General features: G+C 45.6%; 1 protein-coding gene across 2 annotated transcripts in view; it reads right to left on the minus strand.

Annotated features, from left to right (window-relative positions):
* DOCK1 (dedicator of cytokinesis 1) overlaps positions 1-22,219 on the minus strand; it is a 649,074-nt gene that overhangs the window by 56,876 nt on the left and 569,979 nt on the right. For both annotated transcript variants that reach the window (XM_063962225.1, XM_063962224.1), the window contains exons 41-42: positions 18,564-18,705; positions 5,400-5,481 (exon numbers count right to left, since the gene is read on the minus strand). In XM_063962225.1, coding sequence (XP_063818295.1) covers positions 5,400-5,481; positions 18,564-18,705 — 224 coding nt within the window. The remainder of the gene's footprint in view (positions 1-5,399; positions 5,482-18,563; positions 18,706-22,219) is intronic.

Consider the following 22,219-nt stretch of genomic DNA (forward strand, 5'->3'; position numbering starts at 1 on the left):
CACTGGGTGATACATAGGGGACCTTACAAACTTTTGCCTTGGCGCCATCTAGTTATGCCCCTAGACCTGCTTATTGTAAGGTGGGATAAAATTAACTGGAGAGCATTATAATGTTACATAATATGAACTGAAACACTGTAATGTGGCACAATATGAGGTGGAGGCACTATAGTGTGGCATAATATGAACTGGAGGCACTGTAATGTGGCCCAATATGAAGTGGAAGCACTATATTGTGGCATAATACGAACTGGAGGCACTGTAACATGGCACAATATGAAGTGAAGAGGCAATAGTGTGGCATACTATGAACTGTGGCACTGTAATGTGGCCCAATATGAGGTGGAGGCACTAAAGTGTGGCACTGTAATGAGGCACAATATGAGGTGGAGGCACTATAGTGTGGCATACTATGAATTGTGGCACTGTAATGAGGCACAATATGAGGTGGAGGCTCTATACTGTGGCATACTATGAATTGTGGCACTGTAATGTGGCACAATATGAGGTGGAGGCACTATAGTGTGGCATACTATGAACTGTAGCACTGTAATGTGGCCCAATATGAAGTGGAAGCACTATATTGTGGCATAATACGAACTGGAGGCACTGTAAGATGGCACAATATGAAGTGGAGAGGCAATAGTATGGCATACTATGAACTGTGGCACTGTAATGTGGCACAGTATGAGGTGGTGGCACTAAAGTGTGGCATTCAATGAACTGTGGCACTGTAATGTGGCACAATATGAGGTGGAGGCACTATAGTGTGGCATACTATGAACTGTGGCACAATATGAAATCGAAGTACTGAGGCATAATATGAAGTAGGGCACTGTAATGTGGCACAATATGAGGTGGAGACACAAAATTAACTGGCGACACTGTAACGTGGCATAATATGAAGTGGAGCAGGGGCGCTTTAAGAGAGGAGGAGGCCAGTGTTCAGCTTCCTCCATTCCGGCCCCCTCCTTTCTGCCGGCAGCGCTGAGAATCTGAGCACTAGAGGGCTCAGACTCTACTGCGCTGGGCGCAGATCTCCGAGAAAATGGTGCAGCGGCCATTTTCCCTGGGATTTCTCTACTGCGCATGCGCAGAACTCTGTGAAAATGGGCGCTGAGCCATTTTTACAATGCTGCGGATGTCGGCGCTGGACTCCGGAGGGGTGAGTATTATAAAAATGGGTGCAGCGTGTGCGGTGGGGGCCCCCTCTGGACTCAGAGGCCTGTGTGCACTGCACACACTGCACCCATTATAGAAACGCCAGTGAAGTGGAGACACTATAGTGTGGCATAATGGAAATTGGGGGTATTGTGTGGTATAATGTATGGGGCATAACATTAACTAGGGCACTAGTATGGATCAGAAAATGAACTAATGCACTATTATGGAGCATAACATTAACAACTGGTGCATAGAGGTCTCTCTCTAGAGGCATTTGGACAGGGGCCCTTGCAAAATGTTGCTATGGGGCCCACAAAAGTCTGGCTATGCCCCTGGTGTATAGGATCACAGTCGCAGTGTGTCCGAGTCATCGCTCCCTGCATACAAAAGTGACATTGCGTATATCTCTGAATAAGGCCGTGTGTTCCTTAGGACAGTTACCATGCTGCTGACAAAATGGCCGATACTGTGTTGGTGTTTGTGTGAGTACAGAATTTAGGCAGTAAGCTCCAATGGTGCAGGGACTGATAATAAAATATTCTCTACAAAGCACTGCGTAATATGGTGATACTCGTTTTCACCCTTCTGAGAGATATCGTTTGTAATATTGGCCCTCATTCCGAGTTGATCGTTCTCTAGCTACTATTAGCAGCCGTGCAAACGCATAGCCGCCGCCCACGGGGGAGTGTATTTTAGCTTAGCAAGAGTGCGAACGACTCTGCAGTAGAGCGCCTGCAAACACATTTTGTGCAAAACAAGACCAGCCCTGTAGTTGCTTCTTCTGTGCGATGATTGCTGCGATGAGTGACACGGTAATGACGTCAGATACCCGCTCAGCAAACGCCCGCGCTTTTCCAAACACTCCCAGAAAATGGTCAGTTGACACCCAGAAACTCCCACTTCCTATCAATCTCCATGCGTCCGCCAGTGCAACTGAAAGCGTCGCTAGAACCTGTGCAAAACCACGATGCTCGTTGTACCCGTACGCAACACATGCGCATTGCGGTGCAAACGCATGCGCAGATTTGCCGTTTTTTCAACTGATCGCTACGCAGCGAACAACGGCAGCTAGCGATCAACTCGGCATGAGGGCCATTGTTCAGTGTGTATGCACTATGGGGGTAATTCCAAGTGGATCGCAGCAGGAAATTTTTTAGCAGTTGGGAAAAACCATGTGCACTGCAGGGGGGGCAGATATAACATTTGCAGAGAGTGTTAGATTTGGGTGGGTTATTTTGTTTCTGTGCAGGGTAAATACTGGCTGCTTTATTTTTACTCTGCAAATTAGATTGCAGATTGAATACACCCCACCCAAATCTAACTCTCTCTGCACATGTTATATCTGCCTCCCCTGCAGTGCACATGGTTTTGCCCAACTGCTAACAAAGATCCTGCTGCGATGAAATTGGAATTACCCCCTATATCGTTAACGAAGCGCGCTCTCGCAGGTCGTTAACGATACAGCAGTCATCTGTGCATGCAGCTCAATTTTGACTTTTTCGTCCAAAACTGCATGTTCGGGCCGGCATGACGTCACTGAACGATATCAGCAATATCGTTCAGTGTGTATGCACTATTTCGGCCTCCTGGGAATCAGGGGAAAACACAGGACGATATCGCTCACAGAGCAAATTAGCTAGTGTGTACCCACCTTAACTCTAGACTGCAACCGGAGACGCAGAATCAGAACGGCACATGCAGCTCCGGTTGCGTCCGGGCTCTGAATTAGGCCCTGAATATAACATTATCTAGAGGTGAGAACTACTGTGTCAAAATTTCATGAGAATCAAATATTGTGGAGTGACAAGATGTTTCACATCTGTGCAAAGTTCCTATGATACAATCTTCAAACTCCAATCACGGAATGGGCACAATTTACAGACTACAAATAGCGATGGGAGGCGGAGTTACTATATTGTGAATAAATGTTATTAACTAAGCCTATGAGGTGTGATTTTATTTAAATCCGGGGGCAGAATAATAATAATATTCAGATACTGTGACAGGGAAGATGGCCCCTCTCAGCTCTGGGCCCCATAGCAGCTGCACTCCCTGCACCTATGGCAGCTACACCCCAATATATAACACATGTAACTGTGACAGGGAAGGTGGCCCCTCTCAGCTCTGGGCCTCATAGCAGCTGCACTCCCTGCACCTATGGTAGCTACACCCCAATATATAACACATGTAACTGTGACAGGGAAGGTGGCCTCTCTCAGCTCTGGGCCCCATAGCAGCTGCACTCCCTGCACCTATGGTAGCAACACCCTTGTATATAACACATGTAACTGTGACAGGGAATGTGGCCTCTCTCAGCTCTGGGCCCCATAGCAGCTGCACTCCCTGCACCTATGGTAGCTACACCCTTGTATATAACACATGTAACTGTGACAGGGAAGGTGGCCCCTCTCAGCTCTGGGCCCCATAGCAGCTGCACTCCCTGCACCTATGGCAGCTATACCCTGTATATAACACATGTAACTGTGACAGGGAAGGTGGCCCCTCTCAGCTCTGAACCCTATAGCAGCTGCACTCCCTGCACCTATGGTAGCTATGCCCCTGTATATAACACATGTAACTGTGACAGGGAAGGTTGCCCCTCTCAGCTCTGAGCCCCATAGCAGCTGCACTCCCTGGGAAGGTGGCCCATCTCAGCTCCATAGCATCTGCACTCCCTGCACTTATGGTAGCTACACCCTTATATATAACACATGTAACTGTGACAGGGAAGGTGACCCCTCCCATCTCTAGGCCCCATAGCAGCTGCACTCCCTGCACCTATGGTAGCTACTCCCTTGTATATAACACATGTAATTATAACAGGGAAGGTGGCCCCTCTCAGCTCTGGGCCCCATAGCAGTTGCACTACCTGCACCTATGGTAGCTACACACTTGTATATAACACATGTAACTATGACAGGGAAGGTGGCCCATCTCAGCTCTGGGCCCCATAGCAGCTGCACTCCCTGCACCTATGGTAGCTCCTCCCCTGTATATAACACATGTAACTGTGACAGGGAAGGTGAGGTGACCTCTCTCAGCTCTGGGCCCCGAAGCAGCTGCACTTCCTGCACCTATGGTAGCTACACCCTTGTATATAACACATGTAACTATGACAGGGAAGGTGGCCCCTCTCAGCTCTGGGCCCCATAGCAGCTGCACTCCCTGCACCTATGGTAGCCACACCCTTGTATATAACACATGTAACTGTGACGGGGAAGGTGGCCTCTCTCAGCTCTGGGCCCCGAAGCAGCTGCACTTCCTGCACCTATGGTAGCTACACCCTTGTATATAACACATGTAACTGTGACAGGGAAGGTGGCCTCTCTCAGCTCTGGGCCCCATAGCAGCTGCACTCCCTGCACCTATGGTAGCTACACCCTTGTATATAACACATGTAACTATGACAGGGAAGGTGGCCCATCTCAGCTCTGGGCCCCGAAGCAGCTGCACTACCTGCACCTATGGTAGCTACACCCCTGGGTGGAGACCAGCACAGGAGACTGCAAGCTACAAGAAGAGAAACAGAAAAAAAAACTGAATAAATGTTGGAACCAAACATGAAACACTTTTAAAGATTGTACTCCTCTGTAATTAGTAACCAGTATAGCAGTGCTAGGTAATTAAAATGTACAGTCCTGTCTGATAAAATAAATACAAGGCAAAAAAGCACAGGAGGAAGCCAGGTACATAAAACAAAACAAAGCTGCAGGAGACCAAGTAATAACCAATAAATTAAAGTCATCTTTTGGTGGAAACCCTCCTTAATACAATGTTACAGAACACAGCGTGCAGAGCATTCAGCATCTCTGTATGTAGCTGCAGCCGCAAATGGCAGTTTTCAGGCTTCAATTAACCCTTTATTTCATTTTCTGTTCCCAGGGAATATTAATGAAATCATGACAGATTTGTTATGGCGTATCACGTCTCTCTCAGCAGGGTTACTCGGGTTCTTTCCTCCCACATGTGCCCTCACCACGCACAGGGCAGCAATGGGTGCGCCAATGCTGATTCACCGTTATGTAATATCTCTCCTGCATCTGCTCCACTATTTCCTACCCACTGGGGATTACTGTATCATCGCAAAGCTCAGCCATTCACTCTCACTAGATCAGCAAACGTGAGCTTTCCTAACGTGGCCCGGACATCTCATTCATAATGAAGTGTTAGAGTAGGAATTGCAGTTATCGCCCCTTAGAAATACAATGCCCTGCATAACGAGTGTTATTTCTCACCTTAAGATCTGCTCAGAGACTGGCTTATTCTTAAACTTTGGAGGCAACTCAAGCAATGGTTTCACTGTAAAACACTGAATATCTGATTGTAACAGTTAAAGGAAAAAATCATTTATATTTAAGCCTATAAACATGAGAACTGTAGGTTGAATGGCTCTAATTGTATCAATCTAATTTGTGAAGATTGAGGGGTATATCCAATTGAGGTCGGATCCATTCCGACATGCATTTGTCGAAATGGATCCGACAAGGGCTATTCAATGTCGAATTTGGCCCCGTTTCCCTCAGAAGCACGTGAATCGGCAGCTATACCGCCAATTCACGTACTATTCGACAAGTTGAATTCCCCGACTTGTCGCATAAAAATGCTGGGGACTGAAAAGGTCGGAACGCCTTCAGACTTGAAAAAGTCAAAAACTGCCATCTTATCGACAAAACGGCAGTTTCGACCTTAATTGAATATACCCCATGAGTGGTAAAAACATTTTGAACTCTGAAGCTGGCCATACACCTAAAGATTACTGACAGATCTGGCTGGTTGGAATGGAAATCTGGTAATGGATGAGAGCAAATGACAATGGACCATTTGCTCCCAAACAACAGACAAAAATGGTCAATTAGACAAATTGGTTAAATCAATCTGATTTAACCAATTTTTCTGAACGACTGTTTTTGCCAGTTTTACGGCATTTGGGAGCAAATGGTCAATAGTAATATATTACCAGATTTTCGTTCCAACCAGCCAGATCTGACAATAAATCTTTAGGTGTATGGCCAGCTTAACAGAGAATGACTGATCTATTACTAATATAGTATATAATATTGATAATAAGATTTTACTTACCGATAAATCTATTTCTCGTAGTCCGTAGTGGATGCTGGGGACTCCGTCAGGACCATGGGGAATAGCGGCTCCGCAGGAGACAGGGCACAAAAGTAAAAGCTTTAGGATCAGGTGGTGTGCACTGGCTCCTCCCCCTATGACCCTCCTCCAAGCCTCAGTTAGGATACTGTGCCCGGACGAGCGTACACAATAAGGAAGGATTTTGAATCCCGGGTAAGACTCATACCAGCCACACCAATCACACTGTACAACCTGTGATCTGAACCCAGTTAACAGCATGATAACAGCGGAGCCTCTGAAAAGATGGCTCACAACAATAATAACCCGATTTTTGTAACAATAACTATGTACAAGTATTGCAGACAATCCGCACTTGGGATGGGCGCCCAGCATCCACTACGGACTACGAGAAATAGATTTATCGGTAAGTAAAATCTTATTTTCTCTGACGTCCTAGTGGATGCTGGGGACTCCGTCAGGACCATGGGGATTATACCAAAGCTCCCAAACGGGCGGGAGAGTGCGGATGACTCTGCAGCACCGAATGAGAGAACTCCAGGTCCTCCTTAGCCAGGGTATCAAATTTGTAGAATTTTACAAACGTGTTCTCCCCCGACCACGTAGCTGCTCGGCAGAGTTGTAATGCCGAGACCCCTCGGGCAGCCGCCCAGGATGAGCCCACCTTCCTTGTGGAATGGGCCTTGACAGATTTAGGCTGTGGCAGGCCTGCCACAGAATGTGCAAGTTGAAATGTGCTACAAATCCAACGAGCAATAGTCTGCTTAGAAGCAGGAGCACCCAGTTTGTTGGGTGCATACAGGATAACAGCGAGTCAGTTTTCCTGACTCCAGCCGTCCTGGAAACGTATATTTTCAGGGCCCTGACAACATCTAGCAACTTGGAGTCCTCCAAGTCCCTAGTAGCCGCAGGTACCACAATAAGCTGGTTCAGGTGAAACGCTGACACCACCTTAGGAAGAAACTGGGGACGAGTCCGCAGCTCTGCCCTGTCCGAATGGACAATCAGATATGGCTTTTGTGAGACAAAGCCGCCAATTCTGACACTCGCCTGGCCGAGGCCAGGGCCAACAGCATGGTCACTTTTCATGTGAGATATTTCAAATCCACAGATTTGAGCGGTTTAAAATGTGATTTGAGGAATCCCAGAACTACGTTGAGATCCCACAGTGCCACTGGAGGCACAAAAAGGGGGTTGTATATGCAATACTCCCTTGACAAACTTCTGGACTTCAGGAACTGAAGCCAATTCTTTCTGGAAGAAAATTGACAGGGCCGAAATTTGAACCTTAATGGACCCCAATTTGAGGCCCATAGACACTCCTGTTTGCAGGAAATGCAGGAATCGACCGAGTTGAAATTTCTTCGTGGGGCCTTCCTGGCCTCACACCACGCAACATATTTTCGCCACATGTGGTGATAATGTTTTGCGGTCACCTCCTTCCTGGCTTTGACCAGGGTAGGAATGACCTCTTCCGGAATGCCTTTTTCCCTTAGGATCTGGCGTTCCACCGCCATGCCGTCAAACGCAGCCGCGGTAAGTCTTGGAACAGACCTGGTACTTGCTGAAGCAAGTCCCTTCTTAGCGGCAGAGGCCATGAGTCCTCTGTGAGCATTTCTTGAAGTTCCGGGTGCCACGTCCTTCTTGGCCAATCCGGAGCCACGAGTATAGTTCTTACTCCTCTACGTCTTATAATTCTCAGTACCTTGGTTATGAGAAGCAGAGGAGGGAACACATACACCGACTGGTACACCCACGGTGTTACCAGAACGTCCACAGATATTGCTTGAGGGTCTCTTGACCTGGCGCAATACCTGTCCAGTTTTTTGTTCAGGCGGGACGCCATCATGTCCACCTTTGGTCTTTCCCAACGGTTCACAATCATGTGGAATACTTCCCGATGAAGTCCCCACTCTCCCGGGTGGAGGTCGTGCCTGCTGAGGAAGTCTGCTTCCCAGTTGTCCACTCCCGGAATGAACACTGCTGACAGTGCTATCGCATGATTTTTCGCCCAGCGAAGAATCCTTGCAGTTTCTGCCATTGCCCTCCTGCTTCTTGTGCCGCCCTGTCTGTTTACGTGGGCGACTGCCGTGATGTTGTCCCACTGGATCAATACCGGCTGACCTTGAAGCAGAGGTCTTGCTAAGCTTAGAACATTGTAAATTGCCCTTAGCTCCAGTATATTTATGTGGAGAGAAGTCTCCAGACTTGATCACACTCCCTGGAAATTTTTTCCCTGTGTGACTGCTCCCCAGCCTCTCAGGCTGGCATCCGTGGTCACCAGGACTCAGTCCTGAATGCCGAATCTGCGGCCCTTTAGTAGATGAGCACTCTGCAGCCACCGCAGAAGAAACACCCTTGTCCTTGGAGACAGGGTTATCCGCTGATGCATCTGAAGATGCGATCCGGACCATTTTTCCAGCAGATCCCACTGAAAAGTTCTTGCGTGAAATCTACCGAATGGAATCGCTTCGTAAGAAGCCACCATTTTTCCCAGGACCCTTGTGCAATGATGCACTGACACTTTTCCTGGTTTTAGGAGGTTCCTGACTAGCTCGGATAACTCCCTGGCTTTCTTCTCCGGGAGAAACACCTTTTTCTGGACTGTGTCCAGAATCATCCCTAGGAACAGCAGACGTGTCGTCGGAAACAGCTGCGGTTTTGGAATATTTAGAATCCACCCGTGCTGTCGTAGAACTACTTGAGATAGTGCTACTCCGACCTCCAACTGTTCTCTGGACCTTGCCCCTATCAGGAGATCGTCCATTTTCTTTGAAGAAGAATCATCATTTCGGCCATTACCTTGGTAAGGACCCGGGGTGCCGTGGACAATCCAACCGGCAGCGTCTGAAACTGATAGTGACAGTTCTGTACCACGAACCTGAGGTACCCTTGGTGAGAAGGGCAAATTGGGACATGGAGGTAAGCATCCCTGATGTCCCGGGACACCATATAGTCCCCTTCTTCCTGGTTCGCTATCACTGCTCTGAGTGACTCCATCTTGATTTGAACCCTTGTATGTAAGTGTTCAACTATTTCAGATTTAGAATAGGTCTCACCGAGCCGTCTGGCTTCAGTACCACAATATAGTGTGGAATAATACCCCTTTCCTTGTTGTAGGAGGGGTACTTTGATTATCACCTGCTGGGAATACAGCTTGTGAATTGTTTCCACTACTGCCTCCCTGTCGGAGGGAGACGTTGGTAAAGCAGACTTCAGGAACCTGCGAGGGGGAGACGTCTCGAATTTCCAATCTGTACCCCTGGGATACTACTTGTAGGATCCAGGGGTCCACTTGCGAGTGAGCCCACTGCGTGCTGAAACTCTTGAGACGACCCCCCCCACCGCACCTGAGTCCGCTTGTACGGCCCCAGCGTCATGCTGAGGACTTGGCAGAAGCGGTGGAGGGCTTCTGTTTCTGGGAATGGGCTGCCTGCTGCAGTCTTCTTCCCTTTCCTCTATCCCATGGCAGATATGACTGGCCTTTTTCCCGCTTGCCCTTATGGGGACGGAAGGACTGAGGCTGAAAAGACGTTGTCTTTTTCTCCTTTATACGGCAATACTTCCATGTGCCGTTTGGAATCTGCATCACCTGACCACTGTCGTGTCCATAAACAACTTCTGGCAGATATGGACATCGCACTTACTCTTGATGCCAGAGTGCAAATATCCCTCTGTGCATCTCGCATATATAGAAATGCATCCTTTAAATGCTTTATAGTCAATAAAATACTGTCCCTGTCAAGGGTATCAATATTTTCAGTCAGGGAATCCGACCAAGCCACCCCAGCACTGCACATCCAGGCTGAGGCGATCGCTGGTCGCAGTATAACACCAGTATGTGTGTATATACTTTTTAGGATATTTTCCAGCCTCCTATCAGCTGGCTCCTTGAGGGCGGCCCTATCTGGAGACGGTACCGCCACTTGTTTTGATAAGCGTGTGAGCGCCTTATCCACCCTAAGGGGTGTTTCCCAACGCGCCCTAACTTCTGGCGGGAAAGGGTATACCGCCAATAATTTTCTATCGGGGGAAACCCACGCATCATCACACACTTCATTTAATTTATCTGATTCAGGAAAAACTACAGGTAGTTTTTTCACACTCCACATAATACCCTTTTTTGTGGTACTTGTAGTATCAGAAATATGTAACACCTCCTTCATTGCCCTTAACAAGTAACGTGTGGCCCTAAAGGAAAATACGTTTGTTTCTTCACCGTCGACACTGGAGTCAGTGTCCGTGTCTGTGTCGACCGACTGAGGTAAAAGGACGTTTTAACGCCCCTGACGGTGTTCGAGACGCCTGGACAGGTACTAATTGGTTTGCCGGCCGTCTCATGTCGTCAACCGACCTTGCAGCGTGTTGACATTATCACGTAATTCCTTAAATAAGCCATCCATTCCGGTGTCGACTCCCTAGAGAGTGACATCACCATTACAGGCAATTGCTCCGCCTCCTCACCAACATCGTCCTCATACATGTCGACACACACGTACCGACACACAGCACACACACAGGGAATGCTCTGATAGAGGACAGGACCCCACTAGCCCTTTGGGGAGACAGAGGGAGAGTTTGCCAGCACACACCAAAAACGCTATAATTATACAGGGACAACCTTTATATAAGTGTTTTTCCCTTATAGCATTTTAATATATATAGTCATATCGCCAAATAAGTGCCCCCCCTCTCTGTTTTAACCCTGTTTCTGTAGTGCAGTGCAGGGGAGAGCCTGGGAGCCTTCCCACCAGCATTTCTGTGAGGGAAAATGGCGCTGTGTGCTGAGGAGAATAGGCCCCGCCCCCTTTTCGGTGGGCTTCTTCTCCCGTTTTTCTGAGACCTGGCAGGGGTTAAATACATCCATATAGCCCCCAGGGGCTATATGTGATGTATTTTTAGCCAGAATAAGGTACTATCATTGCTGCCCAGGGCGCCCCCCCCAGCGCCCTGCACCCTCAGTGACCGCTGCTATGAAGTGTGCTGACAACAATGGCGCACAGCTGCAGTGCTGTGCGCTACCTTATGAAGACTGAAAAGTCTTCTGCCGCCGGTTTCTGGACCTCTTCACTTTTCGGCATCTGCAAGGGGGTCGGCGGCGCGGCTCCGGAACGAACCCCAGGGTGAGACCTGTGTTCCGACTCCCTCTGGAGCTAATGGTGTCCAGTAGCCTAAGAAGCCAATCCATCCTGCACGCAGGTGAGTTCACTTCTCTCCCCTAAGTCCCTCGATGCAGTGAGCCTGTTGCCAGCAGGACTCACTGAAAATAAAAAACCTAACAAAACTTTTACTCTAAGCAGCTCTTTAGGAGAGCCACCTAGATTGCACCCTTCTCGGCCGGGCACAAAAATCTAACTGAGGCTTGGAGGAGGGTCATAGGGGGAGGAGCCAGTGCACACCACCTGATCCTAAAGCTTTTACTTTTGTGCCCTGTCTCCTGCGGAGCCGCTATTCCCCATGGTCCTGACGGAGTCCCCAGCATCCACTAGGACGTCAGAGAAATTTTAGTGCCCAAATAGCAGTCCTTCTCTTCTCCCATTATGTACAGGGACATGAGTTTTGCCTGGGAACAGCATAAAAAAAGGATTTTAATTACCTACTGGTAAATCCTTTTCTCGTAGTCCGTAGAGGATACTGGGGTCCACATTAGTACCATGGGGTATAGACGGGTCCACTAGGATCCATGGACACTTTAAGAAATCAACAGTGTGGGCTGGCTCCTCCCTCTATGCCCCTCCTACCAGAATCAGTCTAGAAACTGTGCCCGAGGAGACGGACATACTTTGAGAGAAGAAATTAACTTAACAGTGGTGAGATTCGAACCAGCACACATAAACAAAGGAAAGCCATGCTAACCAAACTGAACAGGAACAGCAACTGCTGAACCAACAACATTACTTAACTAAGTAACAGAGCAGGAAACATGAAGCACTGGGCGGGCGCCCAGTATCTTCTACGGACTACGAAAAAAGGATTTATCGGTAGGTAATTAAAATCCGATTTTCTCTTATGTCCTAGAGGATACTGGGGTCCACATTAGTACCATGGGGATGTACCAAAGCTCCCAAACCGGGTGGGAGAGTGCTGAGGTTCCTGCAGAACTGATTGACCAAACTGAAGGTCGTCAGAGGCCAAAAGTATCGAACTTGTAGAACTTAGCAAACTTGTTCGATCCTGAACAAGTAGCTGCTCGGCAGAGCTGTAAAGCCGAGACACCCCAGGCAGCCACCCAGGAAGAACCCACTGACCTAGTAGAGTGGGCCTGTACTTTAGGAACCGGCAATCCTGCCGATGAATAAGCCTGCTGGACAGTAAGCCTGATCCAGCGAGCAATAGACTGCTTTGAAGCAGGACACCCAATCTTCTTGGGATCATAGAGAACAAACAGCGAGCTGTCCTCTTCACGTAGATCCTCAAAGCCCTCACAACATCCAGGGACTTTGAGGTAGCAGAGGTGTCAGTAAGCACCGGAGCCACAATAGGTTGGTTGATATGAAACCCAGACACCACCTTAGGAAGAAATTGCTGACGAGTTCTGAGATCAGCTCTATCCTCATGAAAAACCAAATAGGGGCTTTTGTAAGACAACGCCCCCAGTTCAGACACACACCTTGCGGAAGCCAAGGCCAACAGTGTAACAGTTTTCCACGTAAGAAACTTAACGTCAACCTCCTGTAAAGGTTCAAACCAGTCCGATTGCAGAATCAGAATTGCAGGGTCCTCAGAGACACACAGAAATCAGAGCCAGCCACACAGCGCCCCTTCTAGCAAGGTAAAACCTAGCTGGGTCGCACAGAAATAAGCACCTTAGTAGTGGTTATAATCTTAAACTTGCTCCCCCCCTTTACTAAGACCCCCTGGTACCACTGAGGAGACTTTAGAGTCCTTGTGGAGGAGCTGTGCGTCCCTGGGAATGCTGCCTGCATGAGCTGCAGAGGGAAATGGCGCTGGGGAGCTGTAATGGCGCGCGGCTTCCCACATTTTTTATACTGGCCCTGAGGTAAAAAATGTCTAACCAAGAGTTAAAACCCCTGTTAGCATGTTGTGGCCAGTGTGGGCATCAGCGGAGGCTCAGTGCGCCTCTCACAGAGGGACACACCGTCAGCGTGTGTCTGTCTGAGCCCCCGGAAGCGCAGCCTGCAGTCAGAGCTGCGCTCCAGCCCTTGTGCCGCCATTCCCACCGGCGTCCCGCTAACCAGGACGCCAGTGTTGTACTCACCACTCTTCATCTAGCTCTGTTAGGGGGTGGCGGCGTGCTGCGGAAGGGTACGCTGCGCCGAGGTGTGGCTTGCGAATGGCTCCCTCAGGAGCTCAGTGTCCTGTCAGCAGAGAAACGGGACCATCAACTCTAAGGAAGTTGGGCCGTTCTCCCCCTAAGTCCCACAAAGCAGTCAGGCTGTTGCCAAACAGCCCTGACTGAAAATAACAAACATTTTAAATGAAAGTAGAAAACTCTTCAGGCGCACTCCGGGCACATTTTCTAAACGGAGTCTGGCAGGAGGGGCATAGAGGGAGGAGCCAGCCCACACTATTGATTTCTTAAAGTGCCCATGGCTCCTAGTGGACCCGTCTATACCCCATGGTACTAATGTGTACCCCAGTGTCCTCTAGGACGTAAGAGAAAATTGTTTCTTAATCATTCTAGTTCCATTTTTAAACGTCCTGTTGAGTGATGGTACACTGCAGCTGCAACTGTGACAATACTACTAACCAGCGACAAGTGATGGTACACTGCAGCTGCAACAGTACTACTAACCAGCAACAAGTGATGGTACACAGTGACTGCAGCTGCAACAGTACTACTAACCAGCTACAAGTGATGGTACACCGTGACAGTACTACTAACCAGCTACAAGTGATGGTACACCGTGACAGTACTACTAACCAGCTACAAGTGATGGTACACTGTGACAGTACTACTAACCAGCAACAAGTGATGGTACACCGTGACAGTACTACTAACCAGCTACAACTGATGGTACACTGCAGCTGCAACAGTACTACTAACCAGCTACAAGTGATGGTACACCGTGACAGTACTACTAACCAGCTACAAGTGATGGTACACCGTGACAGTACTACTAACCAGCTACAAGTGATGGTACACCGTGACAGTACTACTAACCAGCAACAAGTGATGGTACACCGTGACAGTACTACTAACCAGCTACAACTGATGGTACACTGCAGCTGCAACAGTACTACTAACCAGCTACAAGTGATGGTACACTGCAGCTGCAACAGTACTACTAACCAGCAACAAGTGATGGTACACCGTGACAGTACTACTAACCAGCTACAAGTGATGGTACACCGTGACAGTACTACTAACCAGCTACAAGTGATGGTACACCGTGACAGTACTACTAACCAGCAACAAGTGATGGTACACAGTGACTGCAGCTGCAACAGTACTACTAACCAGCGACAAGTGATGGTACACTGCAGCTGCAACAGTACTACTAACCAGCAACAAGTGATGGTACACCGTGACAGTACTACTAACCAGCTACAAGTGATGGTACACCGTGACAGTACTACTAACCAGCTACAAGTGATGGTACACCGTGACAGTACTACTAACCAGCAACAAGTGATGGTACACCGTGACAGTACTACTAACCAGCAACAAGTGATGGTACACCGTGACAGTACTACTAACCAGCTACAAGTGATGGTACACTGCAGCTGCAACTGCGACAGTACTACTAACCAGTAACAAGTGATGGTACACAGTGACTGCAACTGTGACAGTACTACTAACCAGCTACAAGTGATGGTACACAGTGACTGCAACTGTGACAGTATTACTAACCAGCTACAAGTGATGGTACACAGTGACTGCAATCATGACAATACTACTAACCAGCTACAAGTGATGGTTCCCCAGTGACAGCAATCGTGACAGTACTACTAACCAGCTACAAGTGATGGTACACAGTGACTGCAATCGTGACAGTACTACTAACCAGCTACAAGTGATGGTTCCCCAGTGACAGCAATCGTGACAGTACTACTAACCAGCTACAAGTGATGGTACACAGTGACTGCAATCGTGACAGTACTACTAACCAGCTACAAGTGATGGTACACAGTGACTGCAACTGTGACAGTACTACTAACCAGCTACAAGTGATGGTACACAGTGACTGCAATCGTGACAGTACTACTAACCAGCTACAAGTGATGGTACACAGTGACTGCAATCGTGACAGTACTACTAACCAGCTACAAGTGATGGTACACAGTGACTGCAATCGTGACAGTACTACTAACCAGCTACAAGTGATGGTACACAGTGACTGCAATCGTGACAGTACTACTAACCAGCTACAAGTGATGGTACACAGTGACTGCAATCGTGACAGTACTACTAACCAGCTACAAGTGATGGTACACAGTGACTGCAATCGTGACAGTACTACTAACCAGCTACAAGTGATGGTACACAGTGACTGCAACTGTGACAGTACTACTAACCAGCTACAAGTGATGGTACACAGTGACTGCAACTGTGACAGTACTACTAACCAGCTACAAGTGATGGTACACAGTGACTGCAATCGTGACAGTACTACTAACCAGCTACAAGTGATGGTACACAGTGACTGCAATCGTGACAGTACTACTAACCAGCTACAAGTGATGGTACACAGTGACTGCAATCGTGACAGTACTACTAACCAGCGACAAGTGATGGTACACAGTGACTGCAATCGTGACAGTACTACTAACCAGCTACAAGTGATGGTACACAGTGACTGCAATCGTGACAGTACTACTAACCAGCTACAAGTGATGGTACACAGTGACTGCAATCGTGACAGTACTACTAACCAGCGACAAGTGATGGTACACAGTGACTGCAATCGTGACAGTACTACTAACCAGCTACAAGTGATGGTACACAGTGACTGCAATCGTGACAGTACTACTAACCAGCTACAAGTGATGGTACACAGTGACTGCAATCGTGACAGTACTACTAACCAGCTACAAGTGATGGTACACAGTGACTGCAATCGTGACAGTACTACTAACCAGCTACAAGTGATGGTACACAGTGACTGCAATCGTGACAGTACTACTAACCAGCTACAAGTGATGGTACACAGTGACTGCAATCGTGACAGTACTACTAACCAGCTACAAGTGATGGTACACAGTGACTGCAACTGTGACAGTACTACTAACCAGCTACAAGTGATGGTACACAGTGACTGCAATCGTGACAGTACTACTAACCAGCTACAAGTGATGGTACACAGTGACTGCAATCGTGACTGTACTACTAACCAGCTACAAGTGATGGTACACAGTGACTGCAATCGTGACAGTACTACTAACCAGCTACAAGTGATGGTACACAGTGACTGCAATCGTGACAGTACTACTAACCAGCTACAAGTGATGGTACACAGTGACTGCAATCGTGACAGTACTACTAACCAGCTACAAGTGATGGTACACAGTGACTGCAACTGTGACAGTACTACTAACCAGCTACAAGTGATGGTACACAGTGACTGCAACTGTGACTGTACTACTAACCAGCTACAAGTGATGGTACACAGTGACTGCAATCGTGACAGTACTACTAACCAGCTACAAGTGATGGTACACAGTGACTGCAATCGTGACAGTACTACTAACCAGCTACAAGTGATGGTACACAGTGACTGCAATCGTGACAGTACTACTAACCAGCTACAAGTGATGGTACACAGTGACTGCAATCGTGACAGTACTACTAACCAGCTACAAGTGATGGTACACAGTGACTGCAATCGTGACAGTACTACTAACCAGCTACAAGTGATGGTACACAGTGACTGCAATCGTGACAGTACTACTAACCAGCTACAAGTGATGGTACACAGTGACTGCAATCGTGACAGTACTACTGACCAGCTACAAGTGATGGTACACAGTGACTGCAATCGTGACAGTACTACTAACCAGCTACAAGTGATGGTACACAGTGACTGCAATCGTGACAGTACTACTAACCAGCTACAAGTGATGGTACACAGTGACTGCAACTGTGACAGTACTACTAACCAGCTACAAGTGATGGTACACAGTGACTGCAACTGTGACTGTACTACTAACCAGCTACAAGTGATGGTACACAGTGACTGCAATCGTGACAGTACTACTAACCAGCTACAAGTGATGGTACACAGTGACTGCAATCGTGACAGTACTACTAACCAGCTACAAGTGATGGTACACAGTGACTGCAATCGTGACAGTACTACTAACCAGCCACAAGTGATGGTACACAGTGACTGCAATCGTGACAGTACTACTAACCAGCTACAAGTGATGGTACACAGTGACTGCAATCGTGACAGTACTACTAACCAGCTACAAGTGATGGTACACAGTGACTGCAATCGTGACAGTACTACTAACCAGCTACCATTGATGGTACACAGTGACTGCAACTGTGACAGTACTACTAACCAGCTACAAGTGATGGTACACAGTGACTGCAATCGTGACAGTACTACTAACCAGCTACAAGTGATGGTACACAGTGACTGCAATCGTGACAGTACTACTAACCAGCTACCATTGATGGTACACAGTGACTGCAACTGTGACAGTACTACTAACCAGCGACAAGCATTAATAGTACTGTACGCATATTTGTGGGCATTACTGTTCCTGCTTGCATGTTGCTGGGAGTTGTTAATACTGTTTGGATATTATTGTACATTAGTGTATTTGTGCCTGCTGTGAGGGACACACTATACACGTAGGAGTAAATTTACTAAAGCCTCTCAAAATTAAAAGTGGTGATGTTGCCCATAACAACCGATCAGATTCTGTCTATCATTTTCTAGGATGCAACAGAGAAATGATAAACAGATTCTGATTGGTTGCTATTGGCAATGTCACCACTTTTCATTTTATAATATGTAGTTAATATACCCCATGGTGTTCCTGCACTGTTTAGGTTTGATGAGGATATACAGAGAAAACACATTTTCTGCACATAAATAATTAATTATAAAAGGTGTATGTTACTGTACAGGGGCAAAACATTTTCAACAATGCTACACTTAGAACAAAGAATCCACAAACTTTCTCCTGTTCTTCATCTCCCCGTTATTTTGCCCTTTTCTGTCTGCACTCTGACTGATAGCCACAAAAATGGAGCAGGAAAGTGTAGACTTTCCCATCCTCTCCCCGTCTCCCATTCAGTATGACTGGGTGAGCCAGAAACAGAAAGACACCCACACCTCTCTATGCAATCATATTCTAAGTAACACATCCTTCATTTTCAAGGATACACTGTCCGGAAGTATTCTTTATATCATCGCCTGGAGGAGACGTCGTTTTCATCTTTTCCGCATTGGGGAACTGGGTTAGCAGCCGAGCCTCAAAGTCTTCACGCCTTTCATACTCTTTCCCTCTATAAATGAACACTTTGTTCTGAAAAACAGAGGAAAAACATATTTAAACTGTATTAATCAAAACGCCCACAAAAAAACCTCACATCACCTTACTGCCACAATTTCTCTTTGTACAAGGCACAGTGGGAGATTTCTTAAACACAACTCAGCTGTAAACAGGTTCCTTTTTGATACATTTCAGCTTTTCACTTACGCAGATTTGCAAAAGTCAGATATATTTTCTGAAGAGACGGATCATCCATTTGTCAACCTAAACTCATGCCTAGCGACCAGTGGCCGGCCTAGCACACAGGTGCCCAGGAAGAATCCCTGGTGAGCCTCACATCCTGCTCTAGGTATCAGTGACTTGGTGGAGCAGGACCATGGATGAACTTGGGTGCTTTATGGAAAATCCAAAGAATGAACCAAACCTGGCGCTGTGATTTACACAAATGTTTTGAAGCTGCTCTCTATAGGGCTATTGGTATATATGCCCCAAATATAAAGCACAAAAAAGAAAATCAAGAGAGCGCTAGTTCACATTTGATGTGGATATTTTATTTATATTAAATGAAAAAAAGTTATAAGAAAAATTTATTATTTCTCTAGCAATGTTTAAAACATTTCAACTTATTGCCGGCCGGCAGAAACACTCTCACCACATAAAAAAATAATAATAATTCTAAAACAGGACAATTCCCTTTCTTAAAAAAGAACAATTTGCATGAATCCTAAAAATACAGCTATTTATATAGTAATCAGTGAATGCTTCACAATTTTTCTCACAGATTGTATATGTATTAATTTTAACCATGGATGTAATACTAGTCACATATTTTAAGCAAAGTCTCTCCAGAGAATTGAAACCTGTATTCAGTTGCTTTTTGAAATCTTGCTACAATGTAACAGTCCACGTATCAAAATTGTGAAGGAATGCTGAAGATATTCCTGGGTATGTTTATGAAACAATGAAACAACATTCAAATGAGCTATAATGATTAGTGGCAATTGCTTTCACTGGTAATTATTTGCTCTTAGATGAATATGCTCGTTAAGCCAATATACTTTCACAGATGTTTGAGCCAGTTATCCGTAGCCTGTACTAAATATATAGAATGAATGTTTTGTCATGCAAAAATGTCTCCGAAGCAATCACCGTGCGTGTGATAGTGCTCCCGGCTGATTGACTCACCGATCACCTGTTAGCTGTGGGACTTAAATTTCTCATCTATCCACGGCAGCAGACAGTTCGTCCTCCCGGCTTTTAATGGTAATATCTTGTACCTTTAGCCTTATCCGGAGTCCGTGAATTCAAGCTGGTGGTAGTTTTCCCTTCTCAGGTGGTGTCGGTTTACACCGATCAGGCTGGTGTGAGTTCCTCCGTATGGATTCCTCCGCTAACTGTGCGGGCAATGATAGACAGACGCGTTTCTCCGCCTACTCCTCAGTATCGGCGGCTTCCTCAGTGTCATACCCTTAGCTCCCTTCAGCTTCCTTTATATATGTGTTTCATTGTCCAGATGGTGTGGATAATTTCTGATTGCTGTTCAAGCCTCACTTTCATCACATTACTGGCTGTATACTTAACAACTTGATATGCTTAAAGGGAACCTGCAGTTATTTTATTTATTATCCTACATTCATAATAATCATTAAACAATATCAACAATATATATAAATAATAATTTAAAACATTGCTAGATATTTCTAAATATTTCATATATATAAAAGGACACACACATAACTATATGATGAATTAATATTTACCATTTAAAAATAATAATAATAATAATAAAGATGATCGAGATTAACAAAAAACAACAACAAACAAATAGATACTTTCATTTTGCATAGAACTTCCTTCTTCCGATATATATTTTATACCATGCAAATACATATGGATCTACATGTATCTAATATACAAGGAAATTACTATGCATTATTATTTATAGAGCTATACTGGTATATTCACAGTTCTTCATTTTTGGAAAGAATATATACATATGTATTGTTACAAGACTTTATTAACTCTAACCAATCAATTAGTAGTCATAAATTGAAAAAATATATGTACACAAAAGTTTAATCAAAAAAGTCTCTCTCTCAAATGCATATTATACACATTAACCTAATGACTTTTTTTCCCCCCTTCCACCATATATAGGTGGAGTATGAAAAAACTAAATGAATCAATGGTGTAGAGGGGGGGGGGGGGGTGGAGAAACGAGAGATTGGGAAAGAAGAGAATGGATTTTATATGGGTAAAGGGGATCCGGAAACAAAAATAAAATAATAATAAAAAAAAAAAAAAAATTATAAAAAATTATAAAAAAAGAGGGGGGAAGGGGAGGGAGGCGGGCAAAAAAGAAGGATTTTTAAGAGGATTTTATAAACAACCTAATATTATCTATTTATACTCCATTGAGCTCCACCGTATCATTTAATCCTATTGGGACCATACAATCCAGTAAAAAAATCCAATATGCTTCACGTCTACGTAATTTATTAAAACGATCTCCCCCTCTATTCGTCACTCTAATATGTTCGATTCCAATCATAGTGATATTATCCCATTTGGATTTCTGGCATTGTACCACATGGTCAGACAATGGATGCTTTGCTCCCTTAAGTATATTCCTCCTATGCTCCATACATCTAATGTGTAGGGTTCTAGTGGTGCGCCCCACATATTGTTTCCCGCATTTGCAAGTAATTAAGTAGATAATATAAGTAGAAAGGCAATTGATAAAATCCTTTATAGGATATATTTCACCTGTTACAGAGGATTTGAAATTCTCACTTTTCCTAGGTGCAATGATGCAAGATTGGCAATTATTTTTCCCACATCTGTGGTAACCATTTGGCCTCACAGGAAGCCAGGAATTATTTGTCATATGGAGGATCTTCTTCTCTTTAACAAAGTGGCTCGGCATTAATTTTTTTCGCAGGTTGTCTGCTTTTCTATAGATGACTGCCCCTCTAGGGTTTATATGTGGTTTTAGTAAGTCATCCAGAAGTAACAGAGATGTATTTTTCTTTATGACTTGATTAATTTTATGTGCACAACTATTATATTGAGTTACAAACGCTGTGCTCCTATCATTTTTTGTACTACTTGTTCCATATTTATTGTTATTTTTATTTTTATTTTTTGGGATTAATAGTTGTTCCCTATCCATATCTACAACTTCCAAAAAAGCCTTCTCCAATAGATCCTGAGGATATCCCTGTTCTAAAAATGATTCCATCAACAATTTAGCTTGTACCTGATATGTCCCAACAGAGGAACAATTGCGTCTTAGTCTGACAAATTGTCCCCTGGGGATATTGTCCTTCCAACTTTGTTTGTGAGAACTATTATAATTTAAATATCGGTTTTGGTCCACTTCCTTAATGTATGTTTTAGTGACCAATTTATCTTGCTCAACGGATAGCTCTATATCAAGGAAACTGATATTTGTCTTACTATAATTGGACGTGAATTTTAATCCATAATCATTCTGATTGAGTGCATTGGTGAATGTGTGCAATGATTCCAACGTGCCCCCCCAAAT

Source organism: Pseudophryne corroboree, chromosome 3 (genome assembly GCF_028390025.1).
Source record: "Pseudophryne corroboree isolate aPseCor3 chromosome 3, aPseCor3.hap2, whole genome shotgun sequence".
In the NCBI taxonomy this organism is placed as follows: Eukaryota; Metazoa; Chordata; class Amphibia; order Anura; family Myobatrachidae; genus Pseudophryne; species Pseudophryne corroboree.